This window comes from Panthera tigris, chromosome A1 (genome assembly GCF_018350195.1).
Source record: "Panthera tigris isolate Pti1 chromosome A1, P.tigris_Pti1_mat1.1, whole genome shotgun sequence".
In the NCBI taxonomy this organism is placed as follows: Eukaryota; Metazoa; Chordata; class Mammalia; order Carnivora; family Felidae; genus Panthera; species Panthera tigris.
The window spans coordinates 152,100,506-152,128,212 of NC_056660.1; the positions used below are offsets into that span (position 1 = coordinate 152,100,506).

Below are 27,707 nucleotides of genomic sequence, written 5' to 3' on the forward strand. Positions count from 1 at the left end.
AGAGAATCATGTAGGAGATTCAAACAGTACAGAAAAAAGAAAAATCACCCAGAACTCCACCGTCCGAGGATTTTGGTGAACATCCAGCCAGAAAGCTGTTTTTTCCCCCATAACTCCTGTTGAATTATTTATTGGAACTGTTTACGATTTAAAGCTCTACTTAGTCCTAGTACTCTACCACCCCCGGGCAGCTCAGACGTTAAGTAAAGATACTTATTGAGAAGTGATAAAAAGACTGTCTCATTCAGAATGAAGTAGTACAGAAAGTTGTTTTCTCCATGCATGCATGCCTGTTTTTCTCCCTTCACAAAGGCATCTTTGCATGTATGGAGGGTTCCCCAATGTGTCAGGATGTCAGGCCACACAAGAGGCCACAGCACCCGAGCTCTGTTGCCCTGATAGAGGTGTGGTAGAGGAGGAGAAGGGTGGAGCTGGGACACAGGAGGCTGGGGTAATACAAAAGCTATGTTTTCTGATTCCACTGTGACACATTATACACTTTAAAATGTACCAGACCAAGTCCCTCCCCCAGCTGCTGGGCAGGTGGTCATGGGGCCCTTTCTGATGCAGTCAGGCGTAAGGCTGGCTATACCTCAGAATGAGGGCAGGATGCTGATAGGACATTTCTCATTCATTTATTCAGCATTCTGAAAAACCCGAATAGACTCTTTTTCATATAAAGGGGGAAAACTGACTGTTGGAATAATTCTCCATAAATGAGTTTTGAACTAATACAAAATTATTAGGTATAAAGGGAGACTGGGGGTCTCTTTGAGTTTTGCTATGATAGCTATTTTTATATGCATTTGAGTATAATTACATTAAGAATACTCACATTTTAAAGATTATATTATTTGATGACTTTAATTTATATGTTTATTTGTTATTCAAAATTCCTTTTCCCTGGGCACATTTTCTTGATTTGTGCTATATATTTGAACATCGAACTCTTTCATGCCTTACTTTATTAGGGGCTTAACATGGCTTAAATCCAGCCATCTGTTCTCATCTTGGCACATCAGCACATTGGAGATGCTGGTAGCGGCTAAATAAATTTCCCACATTTTAAAGGTTAGGGAAAGAACTACCTTTATGAATAGATTTCAAATGATTCTCAGCAAGACAATAGTGCAGAAGTGGAGTAAAAATGCATTTCATTCTCTGAAGCACAAGGTCCCCTGTCTGTCTTTAGTTTTGCTGAAAGGCAATTAGCATTTCAACTAGCCAATTTGGTTACATGCAATGAAGTACTTGGGTTTATAATTTGCTGCTCTCTGTCTGAGGCATTTGAGCTCCAGCTCTTATGTAATCCTCTCCAAGTAGCCTTCTCTCCAGCATAGTTATTGTTGCTGGTCGTAAGTAACTAATCAACAGAGTTTTCCTTGCCTTCAACTGTGGGGTGCCATAAGGCAAGGAAAATGAAATGCCAAGCTAATAAGGGGATGATTGTAATTATTAAATAGTCATTATTGAAACGTGGCACAGGTTGAAAGATACAGAATAGCTTCAAATGGAATGGCTTCAAAATACAACTTCAAAAAAAGGCATTGTGTGGCACTCCTAATAGTTTATTTCTGCATGCAGTAGGCCCAGTGAACAGAGGGTATCCATATTATATAGAGGGAATTAAGGGAGATGACTCAAAATTAACAGAGAAGAAGCAATTCTTTTTTAAAAAATATAATTTATTGTCAAGTTACCTAACATACGGTGTATACAGTGTGCTCTTGGCTTCAGGAAGAAGAAGCAGTTCTTAATTGTTAATATTGACTTTGCTGTCTCTCTGCAAGAAAGAATTCTGTGGGGAATAGGCGTAAAAGAAAAGATTTTTTTTTTTTAGTATTGTAACACGTGATCAAGTGCTCTGAAGTATATTGTGGAAATAATTCAGGGGTTTGTATTTGTGTGCTAACTGAAGGTAAGATTTTGTTAGCTTCTTTAGTCATGAATTCTGATAATTAGGTAATATTAATATACTTCCTGTGTAAACTCATATTCTTCAGAAGGAACCACTCTGTGTTTTGATAATCCTTTTGTTAGGATAATTGGAAGGATATTATCCTTTAATCCATGTCATAGGGCAGTAATTCAGTTTAGCTCATCTTTTTATGCAGTGCTGTTTTTGCAGAGTTGTACTTATGTAAATATTGGGAAATAAAGTAATACATGTTTCATTTTTCAAATAACATTTCATTGAAAGGAGTCATAATAGAAATGTTTTAGATATAAGCCTGGCAAATGATCAATATAATTTTGAGAATGTATATGAAAGAATTACATTACCTTTTATATCTCCAACCTGTGTTATAGAGAGAAAGCCCTATCTATAGCTATAATTAGAGTCATTTGTATAATATTCAACTAAATTCAGCAGTGTTGGTGAGTACAGATGAAATAAAGAAGGCTCATCTGTCCTCTGGCAGACTAGTCGGCTAGGGATGGGAAATGTTGTGGAAAAAGTTGGACTTGATCTGGATGTTGCAGAGTGGTGGGGAGAAGGGAGTGGAGAGTAGAGAGAAGAGCCCAGGGAATAGCTTGGGTCAGAGGCGCAGAGGGAGGAGTGATCCAGGTGTCTTGTCCTAGATACACATTAGATCAATTTGAGTGCATAGGTTGAAAGAAGAGAAAGAGATGGCTGGAAATGCAGGGTTTGTTAGATTTTTTTAAACATTGAGATATAATTCACTCATTAAAAAAATCCCCAGCTTTTAAAGTGGGTAATTCAGTGGTATTTAATGTATTTACAGAGTTGTGCAGCTGTCACCACCATCTTTCCAGAACATTTTCATCACCTCAAAAAGAAATTCTGTATCTAGTAGCTTTCACTCCCCATCCTCTCCTACCCCCAAGTCCCTGGCAAGCAATCTAATGTCTGTGTCTCTACAGTTGTGCCTGTTCTGGGCATTTCGTATAACTGGAATCTTACGGTATGTAGCTTTTTGTGTCTCCCTTCTTTCACTTACCATAATGTTTTCAAAGTTTATCGTGCTTGTATCACTACTGCATTCTTTCTTTAAATGTTTATTCATTTATTTATTTTGGAGAGAGAGAGGAAGGGAGGGAGGGAGAGAGACAGAGAGAAAATGAACAAGCGGGGGAGGGGCAGAGAGAGAGGGAGACAGAGAATCTGAAGCAGGCTCCACGCTCTGAGCTGTTAGCTCAGAGCCCGACGTGGGGCTTGAACTCACGAACAATGAGATCACAACCTGAGCCGAAGTTGGACGCTTAACCAGCTGATCCACCCAGGCACCCCGTTATGGCTGAGTAATATTCCTTTGTATGTATATGTAAATATAATGCCTGTATCCATTCATCAGTTGATGGACATTGGGTTGTTTCTATTTTGACTATTGTATGACAGACATTTGTATATAAATGTTTGTGTGAATGTATATTTTCAGTTCTCTTGAATCTAGGAGTGGAATTATTGGCTCAGTTGGGACAGTGGATAAAATAGCCAGTGTGCATTCAGAAGACACTTTTCCCTTTTCTTTTTATACATGCTTTTAAGCTCAGGGTCACATTATGGGGCACATGTGTGAGGTATGGCTTAAAGGTTTGTAACTAGGGACTCTCCTTGCATAGACCCTTGCCACTTAACTAAGACATTTAAGACCTGACCAAATGGTGAGAAAACAAAGTAAAGGAACAACTTGCTGCCAGTGACTTCTCCCTTACCACTGGCTGTAGTTTTTCCTACGAAAGAAGTGTGGTCCAGGTTGGCATTATGATTAACCTGTCTAGGATATACTAAAGTCAGAAATGTGACTGGATATTGTCTGATACACACTGAATTCAATTCTCTGATGACTTCTGTGTTTTCGGTAGGAACTCATCTAAATGATACTGGTTGAACAACCAAAATGAGAAAAAAATATTTTTTCTTCTAAGCCAGTTTAATGAAAGTTTAAAATGTTATTTCATTAATGAGGGTAATTCAATAAATCCCTTGATTGAGAATTGGGCTTTAAGTAAATAAAAGACAAGTCCAATTCACTAATGTTAGTTTGTCAGATAATCAATAATTCTCGTATGTGTGTGTGCATTTATACATTTATTTGAATCTTTAGTTTCCTGAAAGGTCTGATGTACTTTATAAAATGAACAAATTGAAACAAATAAATTTGATTAAGTTTGTCTAATTTTGGTGGAGGCAAAATATTTTAAGCTTTTTTCTTAAAAATTTTTTAATGTTTATTTATTTTTGAGAGAGAGACAGAGTGTGAGTGGGGGAGGAGCAGAGAGAGAGGGAGACACAATATCCGAAGCAGGCTTCAGGCTGAGCCGTCAGCACAGAGCCGAATGTGGGGCTCGAACTCACCAACTGCGAGATCATGACCTGAGCCGAAGTCGGACACTTAGCCACTGAGCCACCCAGGCACCCCTACATTTTAAACTTTTTTGAAAAGAAAAACAAAAAACTATACTTGCATTAGTACCTTATGAATTGCAGCATAGGCTCACATGAATTAATTCATGGAATCCTAATAACCATGTGGTTGTAAGTTATAGTTATTAACTGTTTTACTTTGTGGATGAAATGAAGATTCATAATAGTCAACAAAATTAATTAAAAACAGCAACAAACTCAGATCTTCAATTTGATGCCCAAAACTTGTCCAGTCATTAATAATCACAGCAATGATCATAATCTAATATTTTTTGATGTTTCACAAAAACATTTCTATTAATTTTAAAATGAATTAACTCCTTATCTTAGATTTCCTAATATAAATAAATCTGTTTCATCAGGTAGGATGGCATTGAAAACCTCACACTAATAAAAATATTTCTAAACCTCAACCAGGAGGACTTCACTTCTTTTGAACATTTGTTACCAAAATTATAAATAATTCGAGGTAGTCTTTAAATACCCTTGCAAAGCAATTTGATCCTGAGTGGCCGTTTTACATAGCATTTAAGTACATTTCTTGGAGAAAGTCAGCAAACTTAGGAAATTGTTCTTGTTTTTAGGTGACTAGAATGACTTAGCTTTTATAAGTCAGTTCTATACCTGCTATTTGAGACCTTGAAATAATATAGTTAATAGAATTTCCAGAAGCTGTTTTAGCTTAGGGGATTTTACTTCATCTTTTTTTTTTAATTTCTCCCTAATATTCATGAGTGATACTGTATTGGGGGTTGTTCATTCATTCACTCATTCATTCAGCGTTTACTGAAGCACTCTGCCATGAACTTGAAACACACACTGAGTTGGTGATTTCTCCTTTTACATTTTATTGTAGCTACTGAGCTCAAAATTCAGATTTTATAGTGATTTTTTCACATTTTAAAATCGCAGTGATTTCACTGGCACCATGTATAGAACTCTTAACCCTACTCTTCTAGGGAGCTAACACCTCCCCTCTCCCTCCCCAGCTCATATCTTTCAACACAGGAGATGAATGTAACCATGGAGAGAATTAGGGCTGCATACTGCCTTCTTTCATTGCTTCTGCTCTTACTAGAGTATTGATTGTGTCAGCCACAAATAAAATCTACACCGACACCTAATAACCTTGCAAATGGAAGATCACCGTGAGTGTGAAATTGTGCATAATATGACCATTCTTATTACATCATTAAGCATTAGGTATAGGGCTGGTCTGTTCACTAGACTGTGCTGGTGAGTAGGCGGTGCTGCCAATAGGCTAGGTTTGATTATAGAGAGAAGAGAATAAAGATGTGCACTTGTCATTTAATAGCATGTTTCTATGATAGGAAGTATAGAGAGTGTGACTTTTAAAATGATCTTTTCTACATGACTATGAGCAACATTCCTTTCTTAATAGAGAATATTAACATGGTATGTAGTTAAAAGCATGGGATCTAGACCTTGAGAGCTTAGGTTTGTATCCTGGCTTTGAATATCTGAGGTCTAATCTTGACAAATACATTTAGCCTGTATGTCAGGTTCCTCATCAGAAAATGAGCATAATAATAGTACCTCTCTTACGTTTTTAATGGTTGCTCTGAGGATGAAAGAAGTTAACACATGTGAAGGAATTAGAATAGCCTAGCTTTTAGCTGCTATTAGCTAATATTGTCACACATGGAATCCAAATTTTTGATGATGAGGCTACATAAAGGATACCTTCTTCCTTTGCTCCTTATGTCTCCTGTAGACTTCTGAAGAGGGTTTAAATTTACCTTGAAGCTACCAGAGCTCAGGCTTCAGCCCCTAACATTTGTTTTTCTTTCTTTCTTTTGTAGACTTCTTTGGGATCCTTAGGACATTAATATTACAGCTGTTTTATTTTCTAATATAAGCACTTCCTTAGGGAAGTCCTCCCTCATCCCTCCAATTAGGTTTTACATCATTCAGGTTCCTGTTTCTGTAGTAATTGCTGCTTTGACCCATGAGTTTTTCTAGGGCTTTAAAAACAAATTTCCAAGTGATGCTGCTTTAGTTTTGTTTTTTGGTGTTGTTGATTCATAAATGAATTTTATTTTATTCAGAACACAAATGCTAGATGCTATCCAATGTTGGAATTTTTTGTCAGGTTTTATAAACCTTTCTTGTTTCCTCAAAACAACATTGTCTTCTCTGATTGTTGGGTTATATTCTGTATGCCCATCAGATAGATTAAGCTTAATAACTGTGTGGTTCAGACCCTCCATATCCTTCCTAATTTTTATGTGCTTGATATATTAACTACAGAAAAAGAGAGAGAGAATATTAAAATCCCTCACTTTAATGTTGTAGCAGTTTTTTCTTTACATATTTTGAAGCTCTGTTTTAGCTTATCTCCTGGTAACAGGAGATTTGACATGTGACATTTGACATTTTGTTATTTTATAGTGACTGTCTTTATATGCTTTTTGCCTTCCAGTCTGTTTTGTCTCTAACAGACAACAGCAACATTTCAGGAGGATTTGCCTGTTATCTCATGAACTTCAGAAAGAAGGAAATGAGCCCAGAAGGGTCTAAGATGGGAGGAATGTTGACTGAAGTTGAGAGTAAACGTTTGGATAAACAAAGAATATTAATGATTAAAACCTGTAATTCTAATGTTATACATTAAGAGTGAAGCAAAATAAGGTACAGCTTATGTTATAAAATTAGCATGTTAGTGGGGTTTGTGTGACAGATGACTGGTTTTAAGTATTCTAAGATACTTACATTGTTCTATAGTTAGGTGAAGATATTTAACTTTAAACTTTTCTAAGTTTACAGGACAAAAATGAAATCTTTTAAAGAACAAACACATCAATCCACAAGCACAGCAAAGGGAAACAAAAGAAGAAAAAATAAAACTGAGTAAGAGCAGGGCAAAAAGTACAAATAAAATAGCAGAAAAAGATCTAAATGTAAAACTATAAGTGAATATAAATTAAACTCTTAAGTAAGAGCACAGAGATTATCAGAGAACACCAAAAATGATAGAAGTCAATTACGTGTTATTTATAAGGAATATGCATTAGGCAAAAGAACATAGAAAGGTTGAAAGCAAGAGAATGCAGAGGGGATAACAGCCTCTAACAATTTGGTATTTAATTTTGTACACTGTTATTTGAAAGGAGCCATACATTCTGTATGCTGCAGCTGTAACTAATGACTCTAAAACTTAATAGCTTAAAATAACTATTTATTTTGGTCCTAAGTCTACAACTTGGGTAGGGTTTTGTTGGCACAGTTATCTCTTTTTGATTACAGCCATTCTAATAGAAGGAAAGTGATATTTTATTGTGGTTTTAATTTGCATTTTTCTGATGACTAATCATGTTGCATACCTTTTCCTGTACCTTTTGAGCCATTGGTATGTATTCTTCTTGAAAATGTCTATTCAGTTTCTCTGCCCATTTTTAAATCAGATTGTTTGTCTTTTGATATTGAGTTGTAGGGGCTCTTTATATATTTTGGATATTAACTCCTTATCAGTATAGAATATGCAAATAGTTTCTCTCATTCTGCAGGCTGCCTTTTCATTACGTTGATGGTTTCCTTGGTGTTGCAGAAGTTTTTTAGTTTGATGTAGTTTCTCTTGCTTGTTTTTGCTTTTGTTGCTTTTGTTTTTGGTTTCAAATTCAAGAAATCATTGCCAAGACTGACAACGACCCTACCCCCTATATTTTCTACTAGGAGTTTTATGGTTTCAGGTCTTATGTTCAAGTCCTTGATTCATTTCGAATTGTTTTTATGTGCTTGTTTCATCCACAAATGATTATTTAAAAAAAATTTTTTTATTAGGAGTTGCAAACATGTGCTTTTTTAACTCTGTTCTTCTTGCCACATTTGCTGGAATTCTTAAGGAGGAACTTTTCCTTAAGAGCTAGGCTATTTGGTTACCCTGAAAAGGAGTTTACCCAGGATAGACAGGATAAATATTTAATTGTTCCCTTTTAAATGTTAATTTCAGAATAAGCCATTGATGCTCTAGTTACTTTCAGTGGTAACCAGTGAGATTTACTTATTTATTTAATTAATTTATTTTAGTATCCTTATGAACATAAGGATTTATATATTGAGTATGTTTCAAAGAGTTGCAATCGTTAACTTCTAGATTCACAAAACTTTTAATCTTTGGCAAATGGGAGCCCTTTCATGTTCCTCTGTCCCATTGGTGTGACCTCATTAATCTTTAATAACTTCCTTACTCCAAGATGTTCAGGTTCATTTCACATATTTCTGTCCCCAGACATCAGTTATTCCTATAAGAAACCCTGGTTTTACTGGGGAATGGTGTTTAGAGACAAAAATGTGAGTACCAGTGATGCATTGTTACTGAGTTGTCATTACTTCTAAGCCTTTTTTTTTTTTTTTTACCTTTTTTTAATGTTTATTATTTCTGAGAGAGAGACAGTGCACGTGGGGGAGGGGCAGAGAGAGAGAGGGAGACACAGAATCTGAAGCAGGTTTCAGGCTCTGAGCTGTCACCACAGAGTCCGATGTGGGGCTTGAACTTGTGAACCGCGAGATGATGACCTGAGCCGGTCAGGCTCTTAACTGACTGAACCACCCAGGCGCCCCACTCTAAGCCTTTTTGATAGAGTCAGGATATGCGTATTTCACAAAGAAAAAAAGTTATGAAGTAATATTGGTATGTCGAATTTAAGTTTAACCTTACAGATACTTTACACAATTTCTTTGGTTTTATTGGCATTTGTCTTTTGTCTTATGTAATTACTTATTCTTTTATCTTGTAAACATGTATACTTTCAAAAGATATATTCCACAACATATAAAATGGGGCTCCAAAATGTATAATCTATAATATAAAAATATAATTTAAACATAATAATACTGATTGTCACTGACAGTAAGAATATTGGATGAAGTATAAGCTTTCTTTGCAGCTGCATTTGTCCTTAGTATTTATTTTACTACGGTCAGATAGTCAAAATACTATGTTCTAGAGTCACTAGAAATAATTTTTTTGTCTGTGTGGTTATTATCATTACTTGATATATAGTTGCTTTATTTCAGTTTGTCTATATAGAGTTATTTTTGCAAAAGAAACATTGGCAACATAAATCAAGGGCTAGTAAAAATGGTTGTCTATAGAAGAGAGGAAAGGAATAGGTGGATGGAAGTGAGAACTATCTGAATATACCTCGTTATATAGGCTTAAGTTTGGATTTATGTACATGTGTTACATATTCTGAAAAAGAATTAGGTTAAAAAATGATCAACACCAGGAGATGTCAAACAGTCTGTTGGATATGTGAGTCTGGAATTTAGGGAAGAAGTTTGCCTGGGGATGTAAATTTAGAAGATTATGTTTAAAGCAGTGAGGTGGATGAGATCACAGTAAGAGTTAGTGGGGAAGAGGTCTGGGTCTGAGAACTAGAATAGTTTATTATGCAGAGGTCAGGAAGAAGACAAGGATCCAGCAAAGAGGCTGAAGGGTATCTAGTGAGTGAGAAGGAAAACCCAGATGAATGTGGCATCAGTAAGCCTTATTTCTTCTGACTTAAGAAGAAGGAAGTGGAGGCACCTGGGTGTTTCAGTCATTTGGGGCGTCTGACTCTTGATCTTAGCACGGGTCTTGATTTCAGGGTTGTGTGTTCCAGCCCCTTAGTGGGCTTCACCCTGGGCATGAAGCCTATTTAAAAAGAAAAATTAAAATGAAGAAAAAAGAAGTGACTATCTGCCCTTTCAGTCACTTTTTAAAATATTTATTTATTTTGAGAGAGAGAGAGAGAGAGAGAGAGAGAGAGAGAGAATGCATGCTCACAAGAAGGGGAGGGGCAAAGAGATTGGGAGAGAGAATCCTAAGCAGGCTCCACACTGTCAGTGCTGCTCCCATACAGGGCTTGATCTCATGAGTTGGATGCTTAATTGACTCATCCACCCAGGCACCCTTTAGTCACTTTTCCTATTACCATCCTTTTAGTTTATCCTAAGCCCCAGGTGAATACTTAAAGTTATAGAAAGTAACTGGAGTTAGGGAAATGGGAGATATTTAGAGTGGGAGTGTGATCTGATAATGGGAAAGCAAGTCCAAGTTAGAAGAGACTTTCAAGTAAGCCAGTTCTTATAAAATTTTCACTCTTAGTCTACCAACCTTCGGATACCTTCAACCCTCGCAGTTGGTGTTGTTAAACTTAAGTGAAATTCTGGATTTAAAATAAGATCGAGTTAAAGTTGGAGGAATAAAAATAAACAAAAAATTATCTTGCATGAATTGTAATAAAATACAGAGGAAAATTATACAGATCTTTTTTTTTTTTTTAAGCCAGTTGATTAGCTGAAATTTTATGATTGAATGAAGTCACACTTACTGTGATAGAAGTGAGGACAGAGTGGGTGGTATAACTTCAAAGTATTTTGTTCCCTGAACACATTCATCAAAGGCAAACTAATGAAAGAAGAAAGTCTGAGGGAGTCATTGCATATTTAGAAAAAAACTGTCTTATTTCAGTTTATGACACCAGATCTCCTAAGGCAGAGTTAAGAGATGAAAGATAGCGTAGTTGATGCACACAATGAATTCTATTAAAAGCTTCCTTTTCACTTGTGAATTTTCTTCAAAGCTAAGTTTTAGGTATGAGGAATTTCATAGAAGGATGTAGGATACATGTGTATGGGGAGGACTGTGTTCTGTCCTCGAGGAATGCATTGCAGCTGAAAGAAGAAATTGAGGAATGGAAGATAAAGAAGAAAACAGTTTAGGAAAAGTAAAAGATGATGAGAGATTTTTTCGTATTCTTATTTTGATTAAATAATATTTCTGCTTTTTTTATTTTATACAAACAGTTGGGTACTAAACATATCTAGAAGTTCCCAGTTTTGATAATGGATTGAGAATACATTCATACAATTCTGATTCTAAGAATGTAATCCTTAGGTTCTGATTAAGCTCTGAGGACTTATATCCATAATTTTAGTTTTGGGATTTAGTTTCAGAGTTTGAATTCTTCATATTTTGCTTTTGAAAAAACAGTATCAGGAGTGACTATAGTATAACATATTCAGTGAAGTGACTATGGGAAACATGGAAGATGTAAAGAAACAGCAAAACTGCCTGAAACTTATTTACCTAAGGATGACCACCGTTCTTCCTGCATTTTCTAAGTGTATATTCACTTGTACACTTAAATAATTTAGTATTTACTTTTTATGTGTTTTATTTTAGATTAACATATTGCATCATAAAATTCATTTAAAATATAACCTATAATATTTCATAATATGTTCTTCATTATATTAAGTAATTATGTAATAAAAATTAAAGTGATGCATTATGTTTGATTTGGGAAATTAATGTATATTAAAATGTCAGGATCCTGAACAGAAATGTTCAGGGGTGCCTGGGTGTCTCATTCGGTTAAGCATCTGACTCTTGATTTCAGCTCAGGTCATGATCTCACAGTTGTGAGATAAGGCCTCGTGCCTTAGGCATGGAGCCTGCTTAGGATTCTCTTTCTCCTTCTGCCCCTCTTGCCTGCTTGCTCTCTCTCTCTCTCTCAAAAATTTTTCTTAAATTACAAAAAAGAAATGTTCAAGTTATCTATTTCTGCATAAATCAACTACCCCAACATTTAGTAGCTGAAATTAATTTATGTTGATTTCATATAGCTCTGGGGTTTGAAGGGCTTAGCTGGACTCTTCTTCCTTGGGGCCAACCATAGAATTATAACCAGTGAGTTGCTGAGGGTGAAATCATCTGATGCTTAATCAGTCCCATGTCTGGGTTGTGATGTCATGTCTATACATGACATGTGTGGGCAGTTGTCCAAGTATCTCTTTCTATGCAGGTCCTCCAAGTGGCTAGCTTGGGCTTCCTCAAGGTATGGTAGTCTTACGTGGTAGATATCCTACATTGTGGTTGGCTTCTTCTAAGACAAGCATTGCTGGAGCAAGTTGCTAAAAATTATTTTTTCCTAGAGTCCTACTTCTTGACAGTGCTTGTGGAAACTGGTTTTGTTAATATGAATTGAGTGAGTTATGGCTGGTTAGTAAACATTAAGCAGCATGATAAGAGTGTCACATATCTTATTTCTTCTAAACCTCATGACTGCCCTTTGAAGTAGATGATTTAAACCCACATTTTCATGAGAAATCTGAGGTTTGGAGATATAGCTGAGTTTTAGAGACACTAAGCCACTTGCCAACCTAACACAGATGGTAGGTACAGAGCATGGATGTGACCTAGGCCATACGACCTCAAAACAGCTGTTTATAATTTTCTGTAACACAGTTTCTTTTTTAAAATTAAAAAAAAGTTTTAATTAATGATTTGGAATGGGACTAGGCTCGGTACAGAGGGGGATGCAAAGATAGATAAAGCATAACACCCCTTCTTAAGGAGACCAAAATATACTGCAGTTTTGATGCAATTGTAGATAAAAAAAAATAATATTATAAGTCATTTATAAGAGAGCAGTACTCAACTCATCTCCACTATATGGATGTAGAGTCAGGGAATAGAGAAAGAGGGTAGGTTGGGAGGTATAGCATTTTGTTTTGGTTTGAGACATGTTTGAGGGACTGGTAGGACATCTGTATGGAGATACCCCAGCAGTTAGTTGAGAGTGTCTTGAGGTCCACATGTAGGATTGGGGCTTTATTTAACAAGGATTATTGGGGCTCCTGGGTGGCTCAGTTGATTAAATGTCCGACTTCAGCTCAGGTCATGATCTCACCGTCTGTGGATTTGAGCCCCATGTCAAGCTCTGTGCTGACAACTCGGAGCCTGGAGCCAGCTTGAGATTCTGTGTCTCCTCCTCTCTTTGCCCCTCCCCCCCTTTCTCTCTCTCAAAATAATAAACATTAAAACAAATTTAGAAAACAAGGATTATTACCTACTGTAGTTAAAAGAGTTTGTTAGATACTGTGGGGTAGCTACATGGAAGTGTCTGGGTAGTTGACAGTATGAGTCTAGTTCTGAAGGACGTAAGTAGATACCAATAGGGGAAAATTGCTTTGTGGTCATTATAGATTTGAAAAATGATGGATTAAAGTTAAGTCTGTGTTTAGGCCTTCTTAGTACTTGTTTTTGCTTTAAGTATTTTGAACATTTAAGAAAGTTTATATTGTATCCATACAAATATTATTTCCTAAACATAGTTCACAAACCGTGTTTAGTTTGGCCAAAATGTGGCATAACTTTGCATAGAACACACTTTGGAAAACATACTTCTAAGAGCTTATGTGAAAGTTGAAAAGTTGGAATTTAAAGTCTTTTTATAGGGACTAGGGAAAGCTGAGATTTCTCAGACAGAAAGTTTAAATTTAATACTGAAAGGATGGATAGAGTTGAGATGGAAGCTTGAAGAGGATGCAAGACTGAGGTTGTGGGATTGTTCGCAGGTAAGAAGACTGAATTTGAAAGACCGGGAAGACTGGAGAGAGGGAGGGAGGGAGGAGAGAAGAGGAAGAGAAGAGGTAGAGAGATAAAAGAGAATAAAGTCTTCAAGAAACGTGAAAGAATGAGTTAGAGTATGGATGGTGTGTTACTCTTAGGAGTATGGGTGTTGCATTTTTGGAGACAGTCTATGGAGATGGAGGAAGAGAGAATTCTGAGGGAAGGAAAATTCTGAAATATAAATGTTCAGAAGTGGACAGTTAATATTGATGGGAATTCTGAATAAATATTGATTTCTCATGTATAAATGTGTACAATTCATTTCCCAGTAACTGTTCATATATCTTTGTTGGAGGGTACAGTTGGGAGGTAAAAACTGATATAGAGAGGATTTAACTTGTTTTTACCTAGGGAAAAAACTTATTCAAGATGAAATTCTATTTTAATGTCTTGATTTTGGTCATGTTTACTGCTGCGTGTCCAGGCCTTAGACAGTGGGCACATTGTAGACACTCAGTGAGTACTTTTTGAATGTTGCCAAATGATGAATGAATGTTAGATACAGCCACAGCTAAGACTGTCAGTAGGGTCCACATGCCACACATGGGTTTACTTTAAGCTCTTTAAAACTTGTGTGCATGAACGAAAAGACTAAGCTCTTGAAGGGCTTTGCGCTAAACTCTGTAGCTGGAGTGAGCTGATTAGGAACAGTGTGGCCTGACGACCGCACTAAAGAGTGGTTTAGGCAGTTGTGTGGCCCTCATCTGAAAGATAGTGCTGACGTATGCCAGGAGCTGAGGTCAGTGTGGCGTGAGGGCCACATACACCAGCAGGCCTAGGCAGATGGAGGAGGACCGGGTTCAGACAGGGCACTGGGTGCTGAGGCTCCATGGCAGCTGGATCACTGTTGTCTGGGAGATACCATACCTCCTTTAGGAATGCATATGGCACTGGAATTCTTAGAGCATGCAATAAGGGACCTCCAAGAGGTAAAGCTGGATTTCCTTCCAGCGTGATGCAAGGTGTTTTGAGTAGAATTTAATTTAATTTGGAGAAATAATGTCCTGGTGAGATATTTGAACCGTAAGTGTTGTGGACTAGTTCATACTTGTTACAGACTGATGATTCCAAGGAATTAATATTTTTCATTACATCACAGCTATAAGAAAATTTTAATCAAATTTAACCCTGTCATCACTCAGCATAGTACTAAAACAGAGTTTGGACTACATTTAAAACAACAAAAATAAACACTATCTTTTAAGAGGAAGAAAAGAAGAAAAACATTTAACTTTGTAATATGTGTAGGCAGTAAATGATGACCATGAAACACCTGGAAGAGTGGACATTTAAAGTAAGAAATTAAAACAAAACAAAACAAACAAAAAAAACGAGAAGTTAGAGTAGATGTTATGAGAAAAGTACAGATAATAGTTATAAAACAAAAAAATAAGAGAGAGTACAGCCAATATATTATTAGGCATTTGCTTTTCTATAAAGATGAATTTAAGTCAAACCTACCAAATATCTTATTTAAAATGAAAAATCAGAAAAAAATAAAATGAAAAACCACAACATCTTGTAAAATGTTTTATACAGCTCAGACCCATTCCAGTGATCTGTTACTGATAAACTCCTATGCTTTCCTTAACCAGAAAGATTTCAAACTTTGCCATAGAATTTTTGAGTATTCTGATAGATGTTATTAACTTTTTTATCAGTAAAAAAACAACAAAAAACCAGCCTGAAATGTTTGCTCTGGAGTTAGTGGCACTTTCAAAGCGTGTTTACCAGGGTTTAATTGAGTCAGTGGAGTGTTTTAGCATTCGGAAATTTTGACCTGCTGGGTAGAGGTACTTCTGTAATCGTACCAAGCATTATAGAGGTTTATCAAAAATGGATTTTAGGCTTTATCTTACAATTTTTATTTGTAAACTACTTATGTAACTGGACAGCAAGGGAAACTCAATCTCAGTGATTTTCCTTAGGGATACAAGTATATTGACAAAGCATTGTGGTATACTGAAATGATAGTAAATCTATTTCTCACAAGTTCAATGTTTATGAGACAGATAGAGAAATGATATTGTAAGGTCATTGGTTTCAAACTTCCTTGGATGGAAATGTTTGTAATTCAAGCTTAGGTTTTATAGGTTTCAAAGCCGTGAGTATTATAGAAGTTGGGGTAGGAGTGCCTAGGTGGCTCTGTTGATTAAACCTTCAACTCTTAATTTCAGCTCAGGTCATTATCTTGTGGTTTGTAGGATTGAGCCCCTCATCTGGCTCTGCACTGACAGCGTGGAGCCTGCTTGGGATTCTCTCTCTCCTTCTCTCTCTGTCTGTACCCTACTTTAGCATGATTTCTCTTGCTCTTTCTCTCAAAATAAATAAAGTTAAAAAAAAAAGGAAAATGAATACGAATTAAAAAAAAAGAAGTTGGGGAAAAAGTAAAGGGTGTTCAGATATTTTGGCTTCAAATTAAGGCTTTTATTAATATTAGAATTTTGTACAGTTTTTGAGGCCCTGTGGAAAATTTGAAAATTGTCCAGTGAAGGGATTGAATATCTAAAAAGTATTTCGTTTAGGGGTGCCTGGAGGGCTCAGTCAGAAGAGTATGCAACTCTTAATCTTGGGGTTATGAGTTTGGATGCCACATTAGGGTAAAGATTACTTAAATAAAAATCAATAAAAAGTATGTTGTTTAAATTAGGAAAGTGGCTCCTTAGGAGTACCTGGGTGGCTCAGTTGGTTAAGCATCTGACTTTAGCTCAGGTCACGATCTCATGGTTTGTGGGTTCGAGCCTTGCGTCAGGCTCTGTGTTGACAGCCCAGAACCTGGAGCCTGCTTCAGATTCTGGGTCTCCCTCTGTCTCTGCTGCTACCCTACTCATGCTCTGTCTCTCTCTGTCTCTCAAAAATAAATAAGTATTAAAAAAATAAAAGGAAAATGGCTCCCTGCAGTGACAGTAGATTGTATGACACATAAGTATTTTGCAAATATGGAGGAGGAATTAGCTGGATCACAAGTGATTGTCTAGCACTTTACCTAATTCATCTGAATATCATATATTTAGCCAGTGTGGTTAAAGAAACTACTTTACCTTAATAAAATTCAGCAAGACCAAAGAACAAAAATTTTTTTTCATGTATCATTGTTAAACAAACAATTCTGTTTTGTGTCAGAGTTCATAAGTGAAAGTAATCACCAGAAAACAGAATGTTAAGAACAAAATTAAAGTTTACTTTTTGTTTAAACAAAAATAAATAATAAAAAACTACTCTTCTACTTGGAAATGAGAGAAACCTCAACTCTTCTAAGTAATACTTGCATTATAAGAAACTAATATCTGCAGTAATAAACTTTTTAGACTACAACAGCACAAACTCAGCTTATCAAAACCTGTGAGATACAGTCAAAGCTGCACTTGGAGCAAAACCATAGCTTTAGGGAAGGAATAATGAAAACTAAATTAATTTTCAATTTATGAATCTTTTTTTTGATTTAACTTTATTTTTTATTTTTTAAAATTTACATCCAAATTAGTTAATATATAGTGAAGCAATGATTTCAGTAGATTCCCTACTGCCCCTTACCCATTTAGCCCATCCCCCCTCCCACAACCCCTCCAGCAACCCTCAGTTTGTTCTCCATATTTATGAGTCTCCTTTGTTTTGTCCCCCTCCCTGTTTTTATATTATTTTTGTTTCCCTACCCTTATGTTCATCTGTTTTGTCTCTTAAAGTCCTCATATGAGTGAAGACATATGATTTTTGTCTTTCTCTGACTAATTTCACGTAGCATAATACCCTCCAGTTCCATCCACATAGTTGCAAATGGCAAGATTTCATTCTTTTTGATTGCTGAGTAATACTCCATTATATACACACACACACACACACACACACACACACACACACACACACACACCACATTTTCTTTATCCATTCATCCATCGATGGACATTTGGGCTCTTTCCATACTTTGGCTATTGTTGATAGTGCTGCTATAAACATGGGGGTGTATGTGTTCCTTCGAAACAGCACATCTGTATCCTGTGGATAAATGCCTAGTAGTGCAATTGCTGGGTCGTATGGTAGTTCTATTTTTAGTTTTTTCAGGAACCTCCATACTGTTTTCCAGAGTGGCTGCACCAGCTTGCACTCCCACCAACAATGCAAAAGAGATCCTCTTTCTCCTCATCCTCACCAACATCTGTTGTTGCCTGAGTTGCTAATGTTAGCCATTCTGACAGGTGTAAAGTGGTATCTCATTGTAGTTTTGATTTGTATTTGCCTGATGATGAGTGATGTTGAGCATTTTTTCATGTGTTGGTTGGCCATCTGGATGTCTTCTTTGGAGAAATGTCTATTCATGTCTTTTGCCCATTTCTTCACTGGATTATTTGTTTTTTGGGTGTTGAGTTTGATAAGTTCTTTGTAGATTTTGGATATTAACCCTTTATCTGATATGTCATTTGCAGATATCTTCTCCCATTCTGTCGGTTGCCTTTTAGTTTTGCTGATTGTTTCCTTCACTGTGCAGAAGCTTTTTATTTTGATGAGATCCCAGTAGTTCATTTTTGCTTTTGTTTCCCTTGCCTCCGGAGACGTGTTGAATAAGAAATTGCTGTGGCCAAGATCAAAGAGGTTTTTGCCTGCTTTCTCATTGAAGATTTTGATGGCTTCCTGTCTTACATTGAGGTCTTTCATCCACTTTGAGTTTATTTTTGTGTATGGTGTAAGAAAGTAGTCCAGGTTCATTCTTCTGCATGTCACTGTCCAGCTTTCCCAGCACCACTTGGTGAAGAGACTGTCTTTATTCCATTGTTTATTCTTTCCTGCTTTGTCAAAGATTAGTTGCCCATACGTTTGTGGGTCCATTTCTGGGTTCTTGATTCTGTTCCATGGATCTGAGTGTCTGTTCTTCTGCCAGTAGTACCATACTGTCTTGATGATTACAGCTTTGTAGTATAGTTTGAAGTCTGGGATTGTGATGCCTCCTGCTTTGGTTTTCTTTTTCAAGATTGCTTTGGGTATTCGGGGTCTTTTCTGGTTCCATACAAATTTTAGGATTATTTGTTATAGCTCTGTGAAGAAGGCTGGTGTTACTTTGATAGGGATCATGTTGAATATGTAGATTGCTTTGGGTAGTATTAATTTATGAATCTTAAGAAAATATTTTAATAAACCAATCAGGATAGAGAAATTGCTAAAGATTAAAGAAGAAAGTGGTGAATTAGAAAGCTGGAAATTTGTGGACTTGGTAAATAAATCCAAGGCCAAAATAGCCAAAATCAGTAGTCTTACTACTTCATTTTACAGATGAGGAAGTAAACTCATGAAGTTAAATGACTGTCTAAAGTTGCCCAGCTAGTAAGCGGCAGAGTACTCTAAGGACACAGCTGATAGGCCCTGATGTATTTTCTTTAGCATGAAGATTGGCATTAACCAGCCGGTCCATTAGTCTGAATTCTGGTGACAGTGTAGTCCCTATGAGGCTAGAAAATGGCTTGCGAGTGATATTGCTGGAGATGTTACAATTGCTTGAAGTAACTGGTTGCAAAACATATGGTAGAAATCACGTGTCTGTTGGAGGTTGCTAGAACCTTGAAAATAAGGGCACATAAGCATTACTACAACTTGGGATAATATAATCAAGAGTTTTATTAACAGAAGACAGAGTGAGTTTAGGTAGATATGACTTCAGAGAAATTGAGGAGCATAATCTGAAATTGATAACCATTTGGCAGCACTTTTCATAAATTCATGGTATAGTGACTCTGTATTCCATTAATTCTATCAGACTGCCATACATAGTCCCTATATATTTTGATTAGGTTCCACTGCTATGTTATATAGATTTACATTACAAAATGTACATAATGTTTTGGTGTTGGTACAGTTTTTAATAAGTAGATGATGGATGGAAGGAAGTTGAGCTTGTTTCCTTTAAAAGAAAGCAATACAGTTATTTTAAAAAGGGTTGAGTAGGCTGCATGTAGTAACTTCCTTCTAAAAAGTATATTATAGAAAGGGTGGAGAGAGGAAAGTAACATTGCAGGGGAGAACCCTGACAAACACTATCTCAGCCAGGAGTGATAAGTCATGTTGATAGTACATACCTTTATATCATGTAATGAGAATGTCAATCTACCTCTGTGGTCTTCCTGCCAAACCCATAATCCTAGTCTAATTATGAGACAAATCATCAGACAAGTCTCAGTTGAGGAACATTCTGCAAAACACCTGCTAGTACTCTTCAAAACTGTATCAAGGTTATCAAAAATAAGAAAAGTTTGAGAGGGATGCTTGAGTGGCACAGTCAGTTAAGTGTCCAACTTTGGCTCAGGTCATGATCTCACAGTTCAAGAGTTTGAGACCTACATTGGGCTCTCTGCTGTTGGCACAGAGCCCTCTTTAAATCATCTGTCCCCCTCTCTCTTTGCCCCTGTCCCCCCCCTCTCAAAAATAAATAAACATTAAAAAACAAAAAGGAAATAGTCTGAGAAACTGTCACAGCCAAGAGGAGCCTAAGAAAACATGACAGCTAAATGGAACATATCCTGGATGAGATCCTGGAACAGAAAAAGGACGTTAGGTACCTAAACAAAGTATTGACTTTAGTCAAACTATATTTTGTGGTTTTCTCATTTTATTGTGAAAATAATAAATATTTATTTAAAAAAATCATGATATAGGGCATCTGGCGGCTCAGTCAGTTAAGCGTGTGACTTTGGCTCAGGTCATGATCTTGCAGTTTGTGAGTTCAAGCCCTGTGTTGAACAGCTCAGAGCCTGGAGCCTGCTTCAGATTCTGTCTCCCCTTCTTTCTGACCCTCCCCAGATTGCTTTCTGTTTCTCTCTAAAAGGATTAATAAAATATAATAAAAAATAAAAAAAAATCATAAGGGGCACCTGGGTGGCTCAGTTGGTTAAGCAGCCAACTTCAGTTAGGTCATGATCTTGCAGTTTGTGGGTTTGAGCCCCGCGTCATGTTCTGTGCCAATAGGTCAGAGCCTGGAGCCTGCTTCAGAATCTGTGTCTCTCTCTCTCTCTGCCCTCCCCCTGCTCATGCTCTGTCTCTTTCTGTGTCTGTCAAGAATAAACATCAAAAAAAATTTTTGAGAAAAAAAAATCATGTTATAAAACCATAGTGGTGGCTCTGCACAAGCTGGGTTGTTAAAAGGTTTGTGAACACTTAAAAGACCTAGAAAAAGAACAAAGCCCAAAGTTAGTACAAAGAAGGGAATGATAAAGGTCAGAGTGGAAATAAAATAGAGATTGAAAAACAATAGAGAAGATAATGAGACTAAGAACTGGTCCTTTGAAAAGATAAGCAAAATTGATAAGCCTTTAGCCAAACTAACCAAGAAAATAAGAGAGAGGACTCAAATAAATAAACTTAGAAAAGAAAGAGGGGAAGTTATACGTGACACTACAGAAATACAAAAAATTATGAGTCTATTACAATAAAATAATATGTAAACAAATTGGACAACCTAGAAGAAATGAATAAATAAAGATCATATCTTCTGGAGGGGGCTTGGGTGGCTCAGTCAGTTAAGCATCTGACTCTTGATTTCGGCTCAGATCATGATCTCTTGGTTTGTGAGATCAAGCCCCACATTGGGCTCTGTGCTGACAGCATGGAACCTGCTGGGGATTCCCTCTCCCTCTTTCTCTGTCCCTCCCCTGCTTGTGTGCTTGTACCCTGTCTCTTCTCTGTCTCTCTCTTACACACACAAAAATAAACAAACATTTAAAAAAGAATATCTTCCCAGACTGAATCCTGATGAAATAGAATATCTGAACAGACTAATGGCTAGTAACAAAATTGAATCACTATTCAGAAAGCCCCCCAAAAAACAAAAGTATAGGATTCACAGATGAATTCTACCAGACATTTAAAAAAGAGTTAATACCTATTGTTTTCAAGTTATTTCCAAAAATATCAGAGAAAGGAATACTTCCAAATTCATTCTTTGAGACCAGCATTACCATGATACCAAGGGCCAACAAAGACCTACAAAAAAAGATAATTACAGACCAATATTCCTGATGAACATAGATGCAAAAGTCTTCAACAAAATATTAGGAAACCAAATTCAGTGATACATTAAAAGGTTCATTCACCACCAGCCTCGATTTAGTATATGGATACAAGGATGGTTCAATGTCCGTAAATTAATTAATGTGATATACCACATTAACAAAATGAAAGATAAAAATTATATGATTGTTTCAATAGATTCACAAAAAGGATTTGACAAAATCCAACATTTATTCATGGTAAAAAGCTGTCAACAAAGTGGGTATAGAGGGAACATACCTCAAAGGCTGTATATGATAAGCCCACAGATAACATCGTATTCAATAATGGAAAGCTGAAAGCTTTTCTGGTGAGATCGGGAAGAAGACAAGGATGCCTGCTGTTACCACTTTTATTCAACATATTACTAGAAATTGTAGCCATAGCAGTCAGACAAGAAAAAGATACAAAAGGCCCCCAAACTGGTAATAAAGAGGTAAAACTTACTATTTGTAGTTGATATGATACTGTATATAGAAAACCCTAAAGACTCCACCAAAAAAATCTATTAGAACTAATAAGTTAATTTCGCAAAATTGTGGGATACAAAATCAATATACAGAAATGTTGTGTTTCCATACACTACTGATGAAATACCAGAAAGAGAAATTAAAAAAAAAAAACAATCTCACTTACAGTTGCATCAGAAAGAATAAAATAGCTAGAAATAAATTTAACCAAAGAGGTTAATGACCTATACTCTGAAAATTAAAAACATTGATAAAATAAGTCAAAGATGGCACAAATAAATAGAAAGATATACCATGCTAATGGATTAGAAGAATTAATAATGTCCATACTACCCAAAGCTATCTACATGCTCAATGTAATCCCTATCAAAATGCCAATAGTATTTTTCACAGAATTAGAGAAAAAAAACCCTAAAATTTGTATTAAACTACAAAAGACTCTGAATAGCCAAAGCAATCTTGAGAAAGAACAAAGCTGGAGAAACAAAGCCTAAAATACTAGATTTTAAGATATGCTGTAAAGCTGTAGTAATCAAAATACTATGGTACTAACACAGAAATAGACATATAGATCAATAGAGTAGAAGAGAGAGCCCAGAAATAAATCCATGCTTCTATAGTCAATCTGTGACAAAGAAGACAAGAATATACAATGGGGAGAAGACAGTATCTTCAATAAGTGGTTTTGGGAAAATTGGATAGCTACATGCAAAAGAATGAAAATAGACCACTTGCTTGCAGTATACAGAAAAATAAATTCAAAATGGATTAAAGACCTAAATGTAAGACCTAGAACCATAAAACTCCTAAAAGAAAACATAGGGAGTAATCTCCTGAACATCAGTCTTAACAGTGTTTTTCTGGATCTGTCTCTTCAGGTAAGGGTAACAAAAGCAAAAATAAACAATTGAGACTGATTACATCAAGCTGAAAAGCTTTTGCATGGTGAAGGAAGCCATCAATAAAACAAAAAGGCAACCTATTGAATGGGAGAAGATATTGCAAATGATAATAACTGATAAGGGATTAATATACAAAATTATACAAAGAACTCCTACAACTCAGCACTTCAAAGAAACAACTTATCTGATGAAAAAATGGGCAGAATACCTGACTAGACATTTTTCCAAGGAGGACACACACATGGCCAGCCAACAGATGTATGAAAAAATGCCGAATGGCTAGCATCAAAAAGACAGGAAATAACAAGTGTTGGTGAGGATTTGGAGAAAAGGGAACCCTTATGCACTGTTTGTGGGAATGTACGTGCAGCCATTGTTGAAAACAGTATGGAGGGTCCTCAAAAAACTAAAAACAAAGTACCATATACTCTAGTAATTCAACTAATGGGTATTTACCCAAGGAAAACAAAAACACTAGAAAAATAGAGAAATAGAAAAATAAACACCCTATGTTTATTGCAGCATCATTTACAGTAGCCAAGGTATGGAAGCAACCCAAGGATCCATCATTAGACCAATGGATAAAGAAGATGTGGTATATATATGCAATATAAATACTTAGCCATGAAAAAGAATGAAGTCTTGGTATTCAGGACAGTGTGACCTAGAGGGTATTATGCTAAGTTAGATAAGTCAGAGAAAGACAAATGCCATATGATTTACTTAGATATGGATTTGAAAACAGACTCATAGAGAACAAACTAGTGGTTGTCAGAGGGGAGAAGGATGGTGAGATAGGCAAAATAGGTGAGGGGGATAAAGAGGTACAAACTTCAGTTATAAAATTTAAGTCATGAGATGTAAAAGTACAGCATGAGGAATATAGTCAATAATATTGTGGTAACTTGTGGTAGTGACAGATAGTGACTATGCTTATCATAGCATTTTGTAATGTATGTAATTGTTGAATTGCTGTGTTGTATACCTGAAATGAGTACAATATATCAAGTGTATTTCAATTGAAAAAATAAATAAATGTTTGTGGTGTTTAAGTGTGGTGATCCTCTGCTACAGCACCGTTGTGACGGTAGTTTTGACCTCAACACCTTTAGGCCCAGTAGTCTGTCTTTTGTGTTTTATACCCTTTTGTTATTCAGGAGGAACCTCAAGTCATTACAGATAGAATACAAACTTGTTTTTCTAACTCTGAAAAGTATTGTTCTCCCTCTCTGGGGTGATAGGTGGAACCAGGTAGGTAGGCGTTTCCTAAGTTCCCAGCTCTTTCTTCTACCTGTGCTTTCCATGCCAGGTATAGTGTGTAGAGGTAGCTGATACTCTGGTTTGAGGTTTGTTTTTTTGTTTTTTGTTTTTGTTTTTGAGAGAGAGTGGGAGTGAATGAGGAAGGGGCAAAGGGAGAGGAAGAGAAAGAATCTTAAGCAGGTTCCACACCCAGTATGGAGCCTGATGAAGGGCTCAGTCTCATGACCATGAGGTCATGACCTGAGCTAAAACCAAGAGTTGGATTCCTGGATGCCTAACCAACTGAGCCATGCAGGTGCCCCTGGTTTGAGTTTTGCAAGTATTCCAGGAACATCAGGAATCCCACCATTTTGTTCTTCAAATACATTGTTGTAATTCATTTCCCCTTAGACCTTGAAGTGCCATTGCGGGTTTTCATTGTGCTTTTCAAACTTTCCTAGGTTCTGGATGTTTCTTTCCATCTTACCTCAGACATCCTTTCATTCTAATGTTGTTATTGTGATAGTGGATGGGTGGGAGGAGAGCCTCACACAGGACAGTCTAAGAAGCCCAATCCTATTTCCTTTGGTCTCTTGGCCATGTGGACATTGAAGGTCCAGAGCCTGGAATCTGGTACTTCATGGTATACTGGAATGAATTTTTCTGTGCTTCACAAATACCCCAGTGCTTTAGCTGTTCTTTTTCCCCCCCTTTAACAGTTGAGGGAACTCAGGGCCCAGAGAGGTGGATTAACTTGTCTATTGATGGCAAAGATGGAAGAAGACAGAGACTAGAGGTGACTGGGGGCTCAGCATTCCCAGGGGCACTGGCAGTGTTTAACTAGAGGATTCAGAGCAAATATTGTAGGATCCCCAGGTAGGTACTGCCGGGAATGCTTTCCCTTTGTCCTCTAAAATCAAATTCCTGGGACTCTCTAGGGGGCAGCCTGCAAGGTGTGTATGTGTGCATATGTATGTCTGGACATGTATACATGTATTTTTCTGCCTTTGAATGACATGAATATAAGAAATATTTTACTTTTCTATTTGGTCCCACTTAGAGGAGACATTGGCATGGTACTGGAGTTCAAATTCTCTTTCTAATTAGCAGTTGGCTGCTCAGCTCCAGCCAGCTGATGTCATGTAGAAATTTGAACTCAGTTTTTTCAAAATAATCTAGAAACCCATTTTTTAAAAATGTGACATCCTTAAATTTTAAATCTTGGAAAAAACTCTTTTAGTATTATTTTGTAAACACAGTTTGGCCTAAAAACATGTCTCTAGACCTCTCTGTGTGAAACCTCTGGGTTTCAGCATGAAACATGAAACTCTGTACTTTGTTCTTTTCCTTACCTGCCATGAGTACATACAATGTTTTTTTTTTAGAAATGACAGCATCTGGATTCTCCAATGAATGCAAATGATATTCAAGAAATAGGTACAGAATAGAAAGAAACTCACAGAAAGTGGCTGAGAGAATTTTTTTTTTAAGGTAATACTGAATCTCAGTTCAAATGAATTATAGCTGTTTTCGGTGAAGTCTTAATTTCGGTAAAATTGTTTTGTGACTTTTGCTTTTGATTTTTATGAGGAATTGCAAATTTCATTTTTACAAAGAGTTTTAAGTGGCAAAAATCTATCTTTAAATTCTTAGGACTTTTTTTCATCATTAGAGAGCATGTTTTTGAAGATGGAGGGGTGCCATCTAATGGTAGTTCATGAAATCTTCATTTGGACACATGATCCTTATATTTCAAAGGAGCAAAAAGGCAAGCGTGTCTTCTCCTTGACAGGGTTACCTTTAACACACTCAGACGTGGAATCTGTGTGAACACATCCTGACTGACTTTATTGCTTCTGAATTTGCCTCAAAGTATTTTGTGTAGTGAATTTTTCACTTTGTGCTTTGGCAAAGTGGGATAGAGACAACCCATTTGAAACCTATAACCTTCTAGAGCCCCACATATCCTAGAGTTGAAGCTTCTGCCTACTGTTCTTCCTGTTTTTTTTGGTGAGCATTTGTAATTCAAATATGAGCAGCTTTTGAATGGCTTTTGTGATCTAGTTGATGACTCATGCAAATGGGACTGTATGGCTCATGGAAAATGTTAAGCTTAAATATTTTGGGAATCAGAAATCAGAAGTCCACATACATTATCTAAAAGATTTTATGTCTTCTATCAAGCATTTACTTACCTCATTTAGTAAGTTTAGTAATATGTTACTTTTCCAGGAAATTCTGGTTCAAGTTGTACAATTGTTTACTGAAATGGTTGTTGTGGAACCAGAGTCCTATGCATATGCCAGGGTGATTTGTTCTATAATGGTTATTCTTTTGGAAAAGAAAAAAAGAAAAAGAATGAAAAAAGAAAAAAGAGAGAGATTGTGTTGAATTACACTTTGCACAAGCTGGTAAATATTACTCTCATAAAAGTATAAGATGAGCACATGTCAATGATTTTATTCAACTCATTAGTGAGGAAACGAAGAAAGTGTTAATGCTGGTTCAAAGAGCTTTTGAGGAGCTAACTATAAGAAAATTAGTAAAGGAATGTTGGGATAAGATTTTTAGATTAGTTATAAAACTGGTTACTGTCCTCCTGGGCAATAAAACTATGGCCTCTGGATTATCTCTTTCACTGGACAAAAATTATTTGCATGTTTACTGCATGAAAATTTCCAGATTTGCATGTAAATTCACAAAGTCTGAAACCTTTTATCAATAGTAAAGAATTGTTGAGTTGAACAAAGTACTTTTCTTTAAATCTTGCATCGGTGTGTGTCTGTGTGGTACTGAAATTACATGCCACATCCTTTTTTTGCCTTGTATCCAAGTCTTGGATACTGTTTCTTAAAAATGATCAATATCGTTGACCCTTATGTCTGTATCCATGTTTGGTGCTGAAAATGCGAAAGGTATCCAAAATGGGTGAGGTCATTGTCCTGAGTGCGTTTCTTCTAAGAGTAGAGGTGGAATAAATGCAAATTGTGATTAAGTGCAATGAAATAAGCAAAAAGCTGAGAGAAGGATATCAGAGGACAAATTTCTTTACATACAGAAAATAGAAAGATGATTCTGAGAAGATGACATTTAAGCAAAAACATACAGGATGAGAAAGGATCATGTGAAAGGTGGGAGGGAAGAGAGTTTTAGGCGTGGGAGTAACCAGCTGTGGCCAGAAGTGAGAAAGGGCTTGACTCATCCAAGGATCTGGAACCCCAGTGTGGCTGTGAGTGAGGGGGAGAGTGGCACTTGAT

General features: G+C 36.5%; 1 protein-coding gene across 1 annotated transcript in view; it reads left to right on the forward strand.

The window, feature by feature from the left end:
• The first annotated feature begins 286 nt into the window (after positions 1-286).
• Positions 287-27,707, forward strand: part of ADGRV1 (adhesion G protein-coupled receptor V1) — a 556,489-nt gene continuing 529,068 nt past the window's right edge. The window contains exons 1-2 of the mRNA XM_042956620.1: positions 287-451; positions 6,834-6,960. Coding sequence (XP_042812554.1) covers positions 287-451; positions 6,834-6,960 — 292 coding nt within the window. The remainder of the gene's footprint in view (positions 452-6,833; positions 6,961-27,707) is intronic.